The 15022-nt window shown below is 36.1% G+C and overlaps 1 protein-coding gene across 4 annotated transcripts in view; it reads left to right on the top strand.

Annotated features, from left to right (window-relative positions):
• Positions 1-15022, top strand: part of HEATR5B (HEAT repeat containing 5B) — a 59134-nt gene that overhangs the window by 10045 nt on the left and 34067 nt on the right. For all 4 annotated transcript variants that reach the window (XM_065057957.1, XM_065057960.1, XM_065057958.1 and 1 more), the window contains exons 9-19: positions 324-479; positions 1928-2178; positions 2627-2738; positions 3958-4110; positions 4387-4486; positions 5193-5302; positions 6156-6319; positions 8197-8372; positions 9601-9706; positions 11501-11691; positions 13229-13388. In XM_065057957.1, coding sequence (XP_064914029.1) covers positions 324-479; positions 1928-2178; positions 2627-2738; positions 3958-4110; positions 4387-4486; positions 5193-5302; positions 6156-6319; positions 8197-8372; positions 9601-9706; positions 11501-11691; positions 13229-13388 — 1679 coding nt within the window. The remainder of the gene's footprint in view (positions 1-323; positions 480-1927; positions 2179-2626; positions 2739-3957; positions 4111-4386; positions 4487-5192; positions 5303-6155; positions 6320-8196; positions 8373-9600; positions 9707-11500; positions 11692-13228; positions 13389-15022) is intronic.

Here is a 15022-nt window from a genome sequence, read left to right as displayed (position 1 = left end):
TTATTTACTGTGTATACGTAGATACAATACACACAGGCTGCATTTGTGTAGACTTACTTTTGCTTTGTTGTACTATTAATTCTACCTCTTAGTGTGCTGCCATCCACAGTAGCTGCTGGGATTCTGTTTTTGATGGTCTTTGGATGATTGTGTTTGGTTGATAGTCATAAAACTATTTTTCTTCAGAATTGAGTGTTTGGTCACTATGACCAAACTTGTTTTGTTTTAATATAGAGTTGATGTCAAAACTGTCCCTTTCTGTCTTGCCTATATTTAGGTGTGATTCAAGTGGTAGTTAAGCAAGATACTTTTGTTTTCTGCAGAAGCGGTAGTGAATGATGCTAACAGTGAAAACAAATCAGGAACTGCTGATGTATCTGCAAGCCAGCATGTAATGGTGTGTGCCCTGCAGGAACTGGGTAGTCTGGTTCAGAGTCTGAATGCCACTGCATCTCCTCTTATTCAAGAACCCTCTATTGGTATGCAAATAAATTTAAATAGATTAAATGAGACATTTGAGCAATTAATATGAAATATAATTAAATCTAGTTAAATAATAAATTAATACGTAAGAAATAAATTGGTGAAGCTGGCACTCCCTGAAGTATTCCAGGTAATTAAGTTTGTCCAGCTCATTGTGTTTAGTACCCTAGCTTTAGTTCACACATGACAAAATATTAAGCAACTGTTTTGATCAAAGTTTGCCTGAAGCTCTTTTTTGGGGTGAATAAAATAAAATAAAATAAAGTTGTAAAGTTTTGATTTTTAGCCTTGATTTGCTTCTGATTATGGTTTTATAGGAAATACATTGTTTTGCTGTGTGAGCTCTGAAATATTCGCTCCTGGAAAGCTGTATTGCCTTCAGATGCCAAATTTTTGTGGGGAGGTTAGGGGGGTTTGGTCAAGATGAAGCTGTGGATAGTCCTGTTTTAAAAAGATTGTTGTTTGGCTTAAGTTGACTTGGGTTTATGTGCGATTTTCTTCTTAACATGTGAATCCAGCTGCAGTTTTCATTTTTTTTTTTTCCAGTTTGTGGATGCCTGTGTTTTTTCCAGTGGAAAGGCAAACTCCTTTAAACATTTCATTATGTAGATTGTTGTTGTGATGCATATGATATTCTTCTCATACTGACTTTTGCCCAACTATGTAGTGGGGAAGACTGTACTAATATTTATTCCTTATGGCTGCTATGCCCTATAAGAACAGGGGGGACTGTATGTCAGTGTTATTTCTCCTAGCTGCTATGGAATAAACAGATGAAAGTTGTTCACTAGCTACAGAGAAAGCAAGAGATAAGGCAGCAGTGGGAGCTTTGAAGTAGGAGTTTGCAAAGTTAAGAGGTCTGGACAAAGGAAGGTGTTGGTGTGGAGACAGATTGGACTGAAGAGCTCACAGTTAGGAAGTGGGATTAGCTGGGCATGAAGGTTTGGAAAGGGTAGAAGGATGATAACTTGGTGCAGCGGAGATAGCATTGTGTCAAAAGTGGAGGACAGCAGTCAGTGACATCTATAGTATGTGCTTGTCTACAATGTGAGACAAAACCAAAAATCAGTCTTGCTGTATTATTGGCAGTCTATGTAAAAGATGGGCAGATTGTAGGAATGATCTCATCCAGTGCCTGTTCCCTTATATAGGGTTACTGCCTCTTTCCAGTTGTTGAAGTAGTGGAAGTCAGTGCTATAGCTCTGGCAGCTCCAGCTTTGCTGGTAAAGCCTGCTGTGGGGCAACCTAACGTTAATACTTCTGTCTTTCCTTAAAGAGAAAGTCAAAGTCATAATATTCAGGTACTTTAGTTCTGACTTTCTTCACTTTTATGTTACCTGTCTGATATTGGTTCAGTTTGGTTGTCTGTCTATGTATATATATATATATATATTTATATAAAGGCACATCATAACTTTAAGACTGTAAATTCTCTTTTCTGTAGGTCTGTTGGAGACAGTAACTTCGGTTCTTCTTCATCCCAGCATGGCTGCTCGACTTGCTGCTGCATGGTGCCTGCGGTGTGTAGCTGTGGCATTGCCTTTTCAGTTAACTCCATTTTTAGACAGATGTGCAGAAAGACTCAACAATCTCAAGACCTCCCCTGAAGCTGTTAGTGGCTACAGTTTTGCAATGGCTGCTTTGTTGGGTGGTGTGCATCAGTGTCCTTTAGGTATTCCTCATGCCAAAGGAAAGGTGAGATAATGAGTGTTTCGTCTGTAAGTGTACTAAAAAGATACATTTTATCTAGAAGTAATAGCTTTGCAAAATGTGTGTCGTGGTTAATGAGTTAAAGCATTATTGAAATTGAACTCGTGCCTAATAAGAAAGCAATGGCCAGCAAGTGTGTTTGTAGTATTTCAGTTGCAATACTTACCAGCTTTTTCAGCCTGTCCTTCAAATTTTCACTCTTGTTTGGCACATTATTTAATAATTACTGAAGAGAATGTTACTGTCTGTATTGTCATATGCACAACACTAATCATCTGCATTAAAGGTAATCTGCACTCGTTATTTATAGTAGGTCAATTTAAATGATTTGAAAACATCTTTACATATAGTCTGTAAGGGTGGCTGTGTAGCAGTAGCTTGCGGTGGCTTAATTTATATTTTTTGAATCCACTGTTTTTTGTCATTGATGCAGATGGTGGTGAGTATTGCTGAGGATCTGTTACGAACTGCTGCGCAAAATAGCAGACTCTCCTTGCAACGAACTCAAGCTGGATGGCTTCTACTTGGAGCACTTATGACTTTAGGTTTGTAAATACAGCTGCTTTTGTTTTAGTGCTTGTCCAACTTTTCTGATTATTCACTGTGGCAAATGGTCTCTACATATAATGAGTCCAGTATCTAGCACAAGAGTATTTATACCAAGGGAAATGGAGTGTTAGTGCATTTATTTTAGCAGTGTTGTTTGTGCTGGGGAGAATTGAAATATTTGTTTTTATTTAAGCTGAACGATAGTAGAAGGTGGTGTAAAAAAAAACAAAACCAAAACTGCTCTGTTTTTAAAAACTGACCCTGTAGTCACTCTATGAAAAAGGCAAAATTGCCCACAGCCTGCGTGCCTGAATACTATGGTGTAGAAGAACTAGGCTGTAAATAAAATATAATGAGCATTCAAGCAAGTTGCATGTGTGCCTCTGGGTAGGCAGCAGTACTGATGAGAAATGTTAACAGTTTAAAAGCCATTCAGTTGTCTTTTAAAAAAGCCAGCCTCATGTTTGTATCTGCCATCACAGAAATATAAGAAGCTGTATTTTGAGAGGTGATAAGTATACTCTTGAATATTGCAGCAATAACGTCTGATGTGTTTGGGGTTTTTTATACTGGAAAATATGATAAGGTTCTGATGTATTCTGCAGTATTTTGATCTCAGAAAATAAAATCTTGTATTTCATTTTGCTTCTCTAAATTGTCCCTTTTTTGCCAGCTTATTGGCATGTTTTTCCAACAATGTAGCGCTATTTTGATTGACCTTCTCCAATATATTTTTAATGCACTTGCACTGGATCTTCTGGAGCTTTTTCTGAAGTTTTTAAATTTGGCTGTTAAGCTAGTTACATAATCAGTAACTGTCAGTTATCTTTCTAGTAGTTTTATGAACAAGTTAGGATAGGCTAAAGAGTTTGCCTTCAAAACAGTACTATAAAAAAACCCAGAAGTCAGAATAAAATGATAATAAAAAGACAGTTGGCAGTGGTTACATATTACCTGACAAGGTATACAATTGCCTACTTCGTATTTTTAGTACTGATACCAACAAACAGACTTATCTATACTATTTATTTGCCACACTTTCAACCTAGAAATGAGAATGAACTTCCTTTGTTTTCGTTATTCAAGTAGGGAAAAAAGGAAGAAAAGTTGAAGTAAGATGAAAAATAGCTTAAAGACCAAAAGCCTTAATGGTGTATTTTTCACATTTAGTTAAATACAAGTTTTTATAATACCGTCAATTATTTTTTTGCATAGGTCCTTCTGTTGTTCGATATCATCTGCCTAAGATGTTACTGCTGTGGCGAAATGTGTTTCCACGTTCTCTGAAGGAGCTAGAAGCAGAGAAGGCAAGAGGGGATTCTTTTACCTGGCAAGTAACACTGGAAGGTCGGGCTGGAGCTCTGTGTGGTAAGAATTTCAAACTTTGAGATTACAAGTGTGCAGTAAACCAAAATGTGATCCCAAGTGTAGATATGACTCTTGTAACTTCCCTGCTTTCTTTGAAAAATAATAAAATTTGTCAAATTTTCATCAGTTCATCATTCTTCTGGTTTTGGCATATAACATCTCACACAGTCTTTGAATAAATACTTTTAATTCCCTTTTTTTTATATTCTCTTACTTGCTTATGCTTTATATTCGTTAGTGTCAATAAAATTTTAATTTAAACTACTTTGTTACTAGCTATGAGAAGTTTTGTTGCTCACTGTCCTGAGCTCCTTACTGAGGATGTGATCAGGAAGTTGATGACACCCATAGAATGTGCCATGACAATGATGTCACAGTAAGTAGGCGGTTCTTGCGCTTTATTCACTTTTTGTCTTTTCCCACAGCTAAAATACTAGAACAAATTTGTTTTAATTCATATTCTGAGCCAGTACTGTGCTGTCGCTGCTTTTCCATGTTGAGAAAACTTTTAATGAGCGTAGTGTTTATGGTCGTTAGCTTTGTAAAAAGTATATATTGCATAACCTGTGATGAAGGGCCTACTGTTGTAACTTTTGTTAACTGCATTGTGGATTTCCAATTCAGTGAGCTTTTGAATTAATGGTTTGCTATTATTGTGCAAGAAGTGAGAAACCTAAGATACTGGATACTAGATGTTAATCAAGAAATTCTTCTTGTAGGAAATGTAATAATGAAAAGACTTTAAACATTTTAAGAATAAAAGATAAAACACAATTTTGGGTTAACTTTTGTGGTTTGTTTTTTTCATCCCCTCCACGTCTCCCGATTAAAAGTAGAAGTTTCTTCCAAGAAAGCATATGTCTCCAATTTACAGCAGTGTGTGATTAAAGAAAAATAGTTTGCTCGGTAGAACTACCTCTGAAAATGCATTGATACCTAGGTGTAATACTGCTCAGAGGAATTGTCTGAACACTGTTTTCTTGTCTTGGCTAGAAACATATCTTGTGAAAATAAATCTGAAAATACTCTTTCTGGTAACTGCAATGTTTCTGACTGTCTGTTTTTATCTTTTGCTTCTATAGCATTCCATCAGTAATTAAAGCCCATGGAGCTCACCTCAAAGCTAGTGCAGCTATGGTCCGTTTAAGACTTTATGATATATTGGCTTTATTACCTCCAAAGACATATGAAGGTATGTACATTTTTAACAGTTTTTATTGAAGTAAAAATTCTACTTACTCCTTTTGATAAGTCTTTGGTGCTTGCATTTGAAGCAGATAAAAGATGCAAAATAGAAAACTAGCGATCTTCAAGAGTCTTGTACTATGTACCCTATTTTTCTCTATCATGTTGACAGTATAACTGAAGAGTGTGAATATTGCAAAATGTTAGAGTAACACTTAAGAGTTTAAAAGTTACAGTCTTGTTTATAGGATTGAGACATGTGCAGATCATGTTCTGAAGTCCAATTTAGGTTTTCTATGTCATTGTTACTTAAAAGGTAGAAAGGTAGTGAACATTGTTTCTTAGTATATTCAAAGGGCAGCTGGGAGCGTGAAGATTTAGATTTGGTTTCCAGTTTGGTGTGTGTTTGTTTTTTTGTTTTGTTTGTTTTGGGTTTTTTGTTTGTTTGTTTTAAAACCTGATTTGATCTATTAGACAGATTTATGCTGTAGTTATTAAATTGTCAGGCATTGTCACATGATCTGACACATTTGCGTTTTGGGGTTTCATTTGTCTTTTGTTAATTCATTAAATTTACATGATCGTGTAGATGAGCAAATTTTTGCAAAATCTGGATTGTCATCCTGGAAAGGATGGCCTAATCTGTTTTTAGTATGTTTAGTATGTTGATTTGGGAACTGGGAGCCCAGGGTTCTGTTTGAAGCTTTGCTCTCAGCTCAAGTCTTGTTAGGTTTACTTTTTCTGTTTGCTACCTGTAAAATCAAAGTAATGATACTACTTTGATTTGTAGCTTCTGATGTCTAGCTGAAATGTCTTGGATAAGAAGGAACAATGATTCTTCTTAATGTCCATCCTTTTAGGATCATTTAATGCGCTTCTTCGAGAGCTGGTAGCAGAATTCACGTTGACAGACAACTCTGCTAATACAACCACATCACTCCTAAGGTCTCTTTGTCATTATGATGATAGTGTTCTTCTTGGCTCTTGGCTGCAGGAAACGGATCATAAGTCAATTGAAGACCAGGTAATAACCCGAGAACAATAATGAATTATCTGTACTCTGTGTGATGTGTGTGTATGGGAAGCCTTCTAAAACTGAAGCTTCACACCTTGTCTTTAGTCTTATCTCTGAGGTTTTTTAGGTGTAAGTCCTTCCATCTGCAGTGTACTGTTTTGACCAAGAACTGTCTACAGCTGAGATATGAGTAGTGTTATGCAATATGTAGGATTGTGGTTAGTGAATCAATTTCTTTAAAACAAAACATCTCTCCTGATCTTCCTAGTCTAGCAGTTATTCTCTTATATAATTTTTTGGAACAGGAGAAATATAAGTTCCACCTTTTATAATGAAACTGCTGTCAAAATATCAGTATTGCAAACGGTATTGTAACACACAGGATTTAACTGGTTTTATAGGTGTAGTATAAAATATTGACACTTTTTTTTCGGCATTATAAGGAGTTTCCCGCACTTCTAAAAAAAAAAAAAAAAAAAGTGAGTCTTTGAAACATAGGAATTAAAAGTTTTAAAAAAGGAAGCAAGCATTGCTGTGGGTTCTCTCTTAATAAAATTTTTCATGTCAACTAGTGATGTTTATTGGGTTATCATTTTTCATATGGCCCTTGGAGAAGTAATGTAGCATAGGAAACAATTTGTTAAATGGCTTAGGAAATTATCTGGTAATAGCCTTCTCTTTGCTTTCCTAATTTGTGATGACTAGGAAGAGGCTGGCCTTTTACCTTCCTATATTTCAGGACTGAATGACACGGAGAAAAAAATATTTGTCCTTCTGGGTATACCCACCAACTTTCTTTATAATTCTGTCAACTCTGTCTTCATAATTCTGCTCTGATTTTTGATTTTTCAGTGAGCTGTATTCCCTAGGCAGGTAACTGTTCTGAGCATTTGCTGAACTGTGCCTTCATAAACTTTGCAACTTGCCTTCTCAGAAGTTTCTTGGTATAAGAAGGGGGAGCTGAAAATGTCTCTTCTGCCACATAATGGCAAGGTTTTTCAAAGGGCAGCTGTTTTGATTGAGCAGATGCAAAAGCCAAGATTGATATGAAGTGTGAGAAACCAAGGGGAAGCTGTTTCTGAGAAGAGATCAGCATGTCAAAGTGAAAAAGGTGCCTTGTTTGTTGTGGTGGACATAGTAGACTTCCAGGGCCGTCTTCAATTCACAGAGCTTTCTGAGCCACTCCTTCCCCACCCCCCTTACCCCCCCACCTTGGCCTTGAACCTGTAGTGCCTCACAGGATTCTCTTGGGCTCAGTCACATTTTACTGACATGGGGGTCTCAATAAATGTTTGCTCTCTTTCCTGACCTTCTAAGAAGAATACAGAGATACTAGAAGAATACTGAGATACTTAGATTCTTATGAAAATAAGTTTTTCTTCAGAGAAAATGGGTGATTGTTTAATTGTGTTTCCTGAAATAAAGATTGTTAGGAAGTATTTTCATGTTGATAGTAATGTTAATGATTTCAGTACTGTTTCTGAATCTTTCTGTGTAGGGAATCAGTACAGCCCAAACTGAGCATTTAATATACTGTATTGTAACTCAATGCTGAATGAATAACCTTTCTTTCTGAAATATCACTTTGTAGTCAGTGATTCAGAAACTACTGTTAGTATCAGAATTAATTAGTTTTTCTCTAATTTCTATCTCTTACTACCAGGAGTGATAGTTCATGCGTTTATCCAGCTGTTAACTGCTTCGACCCTCTGGGATTTAGCTGGCCTTCTAAACACTAGAGTGTATATGCAGGGGGACACTACAGTTGCATTCAGGTGTTCAAGCTATTTTATTGTTCTAAGCTACTGCATACTTGTTTTCGTTATCTCTAGTTCCAAATTTTACATGCAAAAATATATTCAGAGGTATTATGTGGTGTTTTGCAGCTTCAGCCAAACAGTGCATCTGGAAGTGGTGCCTTGGAACATGATCCATCTTCTATTTATTTGCGCATCCCCGCTGGTGAAGCTGTACCTGGTCCTCTTCCTTTAGGAGTATCTGTCATTGACGCATCCGTGGCTCTCTTTGGTGTGGTTTTTCCTCATGTCTCTTACAAACATAGGTTAGTTTACATCAGTGTTCAATTTTAGAATGTAATGTTGTGTGGATAGTACTATGTTTTGGTCTTTTTCCTTGAAATAATAATCTGCTTTGATACAAACTATTGTTAAGTTCACAGTTCAGCATTTGGTGTTCATTGTGTCTCAGGATACTGGAATATGTCCACTCAGTTTAGAAATAAGGCAATTTCCTCTGTTTTATCAGTTCTGAAGATGAGGGTTCAGAGGTGTAGGATTCTTCTCCTACTGCATCTAACAATAGTAATATCTCTGCAACCAAAATTTCCTGCAAAAATGTCCATTGCAGTTAACTGCAAATCAGCCTTGAAAACGTAGAAGTGGCATCTATTGAATTTCATTTGGCTTCCATGAGTAAGATCATTTGTTTTATACTCAGCAAATTATTTTATGCATGACGAAAAAGAGAGAATGGAATTCAACTTTGTTTCCTTTGTGTTCCACATTACCTTTTCAGAGTTATGAGTTGTCAGGACTACTTTTGTCATTCAGTTTAGCTAATTTGTCACTGAGCACAGAGTGAAAGCAACTCTATAGTGCATTTTAAAGTAAAATTATTCTTCAGAACAATCCTGATGGGAACAGTTTTTTCTTAGCAGTCAATCTAATTTTGCAGAAAGTGCATGACACACTTGAGGCGAGCTTGCAGTAATTCAACTTGGTCTATATCTGTTGTTAGCTACGGAAAGATTTGTCTGGGGAACTGCTGAGTAGTTAAGAATGCAGATTATCAATTATACTCCTGGTCTTGGTATCTTGTAAGGAGTACTTGTCTTCCCAGTAATACTTTCTGTCATGGTTGCATGGGGGGAAACTGAGGTTAAATGGAGAAAGCAATAGGAACAGGAATATGGTGGGTAACACTGTATTTTTATGGTGGTGGAGAGGCGGCATTCTTCCACTCTTGTCCTCATAGCTTTCTAGTTATATAACCAAATGTGTCTGAAGACTCGCTTCCTCTTGGTGGTGTTTTCTTCAAAAGGAATAGTAAAAAATTGTGGATGAACTAAAAGAACCAGCAAAGTGATGTTCAGAATAACAGTACACTTTCTGTCTAAAGTTAATACCTTCAGCCCTTGAAGCATAAATTCTGTGACTGAACTTAAAAGGACCTTTTTGTTGTGTGTGTTTGTTTGTTTGTTTTTACCAGCTGTGTTTCAGTTTGTATTTTGAAAGAGCATCACTTAAATTATGTTCTTTCTTTTGTTTCAGATTACAGATGTTGGATCACTTTGCTGAATGTGTCAAGCAGGCTAAAGGTGTTCGCCAGCAGGCTGTGCAGCTTAATATCTTCACTGCTGTTCTTAGTGCCTTGAAGGTAAAACTTGTAAGTTTGTAATGGATGCCAGAGTTCAGCAGTTTGATTCATTCATTTGTATTTGGTACAAAAGGCTGTTAGAAGAACGTTACTACGGTTACCACTTAAACATTCCAAATTTTGACAATACCAAAATTGAAGGTTTTTTTCAGGTATTCTTAGTGTGAGCTCTTGTCTGCATGAATAGAGGAGGCTTATGTAGTCAGCATTCTTAGTATTCAGGCTTTTTTTTTTCCTCTTTTTCAATCCTGTAGTCTTCTTTACACTGTACTCACAGATTTAAATACTTTTTCATATATATTCAAAAAACCCTTGTCATAGAATATTGTGCAAATGAGGCTTGTGGAAATAAAAACAGATTTGGGTTTCCATTTTGTATGTATTATGTTTTTGTTGTTGTTCTTAATACTCCCTAATTGTAGAATCAAAGCATGGTTTAGGTTGGATATTGCATGGAATTCTAGATACTTCTGTCTAGTCCCACTGACTTCAGTTACAGCTCTGTGTTCTCTGTCTACGCTTGGAAATGCAGACTCATGTCATCAAATCAGAAAGTGAGCCAGCAAGTCACAAATAATATTCCTGAGAAAATAGGTGGTTTCAGTGACTTGCATTGCCTCATGGCTTTGTGAAACAGTGTCTCAGAGTGTAGGATTTTCTTTCCACTAGTCAAGTTTCTTAAGGCATTTCTACTGTTTTCCTGATGTTGCTTTATATAATTTCCAATTCATCAGTCTGTTGGACAGCATCTGTCCTTGTCATCCTTGTTGATCTTCAAAGCAATTAAGGTCTGTGCACTGAGGAAGCTACCATCATAGAAGTGCCAGCCTGCAGTTAAAGATTGGATGAGTCTCTTCATCTGACTTTTGCCATATAAAAATGACTGCCTAATTTAAACTAATTGTTACCAGGACTCCAAGTCCTTGTTTAATGGGTAAAATACATTGTCAAAGCAGCACCTCTCTTCCTTACTTTGTTCTTAGAAATAAGAACCATGTGGCTAGAAGTTGAAAAGTAAGTTCTGAGACAGATGCCTAGCATTTCCCGTGCCAAATGGCCAAAGAATTGTCAAAATTGTAAGAGCTGAAACAAGAATCTCAGAACAGAGTATCTCTGGTAGAGCCATCAACTTCTTTCTCTCGAATACATGCAGTGTTTATACTTCACATGTGTTTAATAATTTTTCCTAAAGTAAAAGATGATGTAGTGAAAGGTGATGTGTTATTAATGAAATATGGGAAATAAAGAAGCTGCAAAAGCAGTGTTTAGTGTTATTGTTCTGTAGAATGTTCATTTAAGAGGCTGCATAAGTGTTTGCAAATATGAGATTGTTAAGAAAAAAAAAATGATGTGCCTAGAATATCTTCGATTTGAGTTTTTCTTGCAGAAATGTAACTGAGCTGTGGTTTTCCTGTTTGACAGAAAGAGATGTTGCAGTTAGATTTTAAAGTGCTTTTTTTCTTTTCTTCTGGGGTATTCTGTGTAAGCTAGATCAAATTCAGTAGTGTTAGGGTGCGTCTAGTGCTATAATGCATTTGATAAAAAAGAATGGTGCAACAGGTCTTCCTGTATGTGCCATAGGTAGAGAGTTGGCAAACATAAGACTCAGTATCTTGTTGATTTTTTTTTTGTGTGTGTGTGTGTGTTTTTAATATTTTCAGACATTGTATTTTAGGATGAATGGCCAAAGACATAAAGTCAAAAGTTAAGTGTATAATTTTTAACTGAAGAATATAGTGAAATTACTTTTATGCCTTCCTTTTCTCCCCTGATTTGGTATGTTTTTTCATGTAGGGTTTAGCCGAGAATAAAAGCACATTAGGACCAGAAGAAGTCCGCAAATCTGCTCTGACTCTTGTAATGGGTGCCCTTGATAATCCTAACCCTATTTTGAGGTGTGCAGCAGGTGAAGCTCTTGGCAGAATGGCTCAAGTGGTTGGAGAAGCCTCTTTCATCGCTAGAATGGCTCAATACAGTTTCGATAAGTAAGTTGGTTTTGACTCAGAAAATGAGATAAAAATATAATTTAATGTAGTTTGGAAGATGATTCTCTTTTCTTCATGCTTGATTACTATGATTATGTAGATCTAGCATACCTTCAGACGCTCTTCTTCTTTTGATTTATTTCATGTGATTCTTCCTGCAATAAAAGCCGACTTGTTAAACTACCTGGAATGTGAAATGATACCAATGAGTACATTTTGATGAGTTACTTAAGGTGACTAAACTGCTTCAGATAGGTAAATGCAGGTTACACTAAGTATGTCTGTAATATGAATTGTGCCATAGTGTTTCTGTTTCAACCAAAGATCCTCTTTACATATTGATTTATCTACTGGCCCATAATTTTTGTTGTTGTTGTTAATCTTAGCTCTTTAGAAAGAGGTCTAGTAGATATAAAAAGTAAACATGTTTCCCAGTTTTGGGCTTAAATTTAAGACATGAGCGTATCTGTGAATCAGAATGCACCTGTCTCAGGGTGGCAGCCCATGTTTTTAGCCAGCCAGGATGCATGCACATGGCCTCCGTTCAGCTCTCCTACCTCTGGATAATTCAAATTTTCCCATCATTTCACCTTGTAATAAAGTGCATAATCTTTACTGTCTTTCCTTAATTTTCTGTTGCTGGGATTCTTATCTGGGATTCAAGTAGTTTATGGTTGCCAGTCTGTTCACATTGTCAAGTATTTTTTTGTTTATATTTGAGATTTTCATTTGCTTTTTTGTTCACTGTTGGTGAAGAGCATGCTCACCCCTCATACACAGAAAATCAGAAAAAAAATTAACTGTCTTTTTTTCTAATTGGGATATCCTTCTTTTCTTTCTCTTCCCCTCTTCCCAGAAAAGTTCTAGTTAAAAAGTTTTGTATGTGACATGCATTCAGAAGCAGAGGTATTGCAGAAAATACTAAACAAGTCACCACTTCATACAACTAGGTCATTCAGAATGCTTTTCACTCTGGTTTAGCTTCATTAATAAAACACTATTTTAAAAAAAAAATCTTTTTTGGAAAAGTCATGGAATTCAGTTGTAGAGGAAAACGGCTGTATTAAAAAGTTATTCAGTTGACTTTGCAGTGGAAGATGTAGCTGTGGATTTCTTTGTAATTTCTCAATATGTGCTGTCATTTTCCCACTCTTTCTTCTTTTTCACTACGGTGGTCTAGCTGTGGCTTTTCTGATTATCTAATTAGCCTGCTGTGAAACACTGGAAAACACAAAATGCTTTTCCTATATTCTTTCACTTCCAAAACTCTTCTTCATCTAAAATGTCCAGATCTGATCAGGAGAAAATAAAATAACTATGAAAATATTTTTTTTTTTTCGTTTCTCTTATATGTAATCTGTTTTAATAACTATATAGTTTAAGTACATTGGTTTTGCTTTTTTTGTTAAGGCTTTTCAAGGTCTTGTAAGGTGGCCTGCAAAATTCTGTTAGTCATTTGCACTGTTATGGTACTTGAAGGGTTCTTTGTAACGAACTTAGTGAATTACATTATTTCCTTCTATTTAAACATTGATAGGTTAAAATCTGCTCGAGATGTCGTATCAAGAACAGGCCATTCTTTGGCTCTGGGCTGTCTCCATCGGTATGTGGGTGGAATAGGTTCTGGACAACATCTGAAAACTAGCGTCAGTATTCTCTTGGCTTTGGCACAAGATGGAACCTCTCCTGAAGTCCAGGTAAAAAACCACAATCGCCACAAAACTACTTTAAAAATGTTCAGGATTAAAATTAAAAATCAAATTACCTGTTCAGATGTTCTTTAACAGAGATTGTCACATGCAAGCCAAATCATATGGATGTAGTATGTACCAGGGAGCATGAAGAAAGTGGAACTTGCTTTATAAACTCTTACAGTACAGAATCCTAAATGTGTACTACAATTAAAATGTAACCTTACTGTTAGGGAGGCAGTTGCAAGTGGTCATGTTACTTCAGGCTGACAAGTATCTGCTTGTGAGCTGAGCCAGAGTATCACTGTGGGCATATTCCTAACTGACTCTAATTGTAGAGTAAAACATGTTAGTTGTACCTTAGCTGCCTTAACTAAAGATTTTAATAACTGGCTAATCATTAACATGTGATCAGTTATTAGATTCTTGGGTGATGAGCAGTAGCTTTCTTTGGCAAGTAATTTCCTTATATGTGATACTGTGAACACAGTATGGCAGTACATCATCTTTAAGGGATTATATTATAACAACAAAAATTTGTTGCAAGCTAAACTGCAGTTGGGAAACAGAAGGGGAACTAGCAAGAGTCAGGTCCAAGACAAAGCAAAGGCAGGAAGGGGTTTCTGTCTACTATGGACTATAGATGTGTGGAACATCTCAGAAGAGCACAACTTGACTGCTAAAAGTTGCTGTTAAAGTAAAAAGGAGATTAGATGTGCTGCTGAAAGAGCAGTGCCTCTGGAGTTCCTGAATGTGTAAACACTGTGCAGTTCAGGAAGTTTCCTAAGTTGAAAATTCTTGAAAACGGAAGAATACACTGTCTTTACTCTCCCAGGAGAAACCTGAGGGGTCATTGTCTAGGTCTGTCTTTACTCTCCTTTAAGCATCTGTTTGTGGCTGCTGCTGTAAAAAGAAGAGAGGGCTGGATAGACATCTGGACATCTGTCTTTACATTAAGAAGTTGAATATTGGAGGGAAATGTGCTGATTTTTTTTTTCTCTCCAGCAATGAAATCTGTTGAACCATTAGAATAAAAGATTCACTACAGAAGGGGTGGGGGGGGAAGTAGTTTTTTGAGTAAAATCAAGTGTCTTGTTTGTAATTGTTCTTCAAAGATTATGGTGTTAATTGCATGATGTAACAGGTAATCTTTGTAATTCTTTTCACAAGTTACTGCAAATAAATGATTACCTGAAATAGTGACTATTATGCTTTAGCAGTAGGAAGCTGTGGGCACTTTATACCCACAGACTGAGACGATGAAAGCCCAAGTAGTTATACAGAATCATACTTCCACCTGGGTTTAACTTATTAACTTGATAGAACATGTAATAGTATACCTTCCTATTTCTTTTTCTCAGGGAAATAAAAAAGAAATCAAAATAATCAAGCCTTGTTACTTGGGAAAACAAACCTAGTTTTGTTTGGAGATAATGTTTTAAAAATAGTAAACTATAAATTTAAAATCTCTTTTCAGTTTCGTTAGTTTCTTTAAGGTAAGACAAAGTTCAGCTTGTATATGTAACTTCATGTATGAGTTAAGTATTATAACAAGTAAGTAATAATAATTTTGAGGCATATAATTGTGTACCATGTATTTGAATAACAAAATGGATAGAAATGCTGCTTTATGAAAAAAA

This window comes from Columba livia, chromosome 3, assembly GCF_036013475.1.
Source record: "Columba livia isolate bColLiv1 breed racing homer chromosome 3, bColLiv1.pat.W.v2, whole genome shotgun sequence".
Taxonomy (NCBI): Eukaryota; Metazoa; Chordata; class Aves; order Columbiformes; family Columbidae; genus Columba; species Columba livia.
The sequence above is the reverse complement of the archived record's forward strand: the minus strand, read 5'-3'. Positions and strand labels throughout refer to the sequence as shown.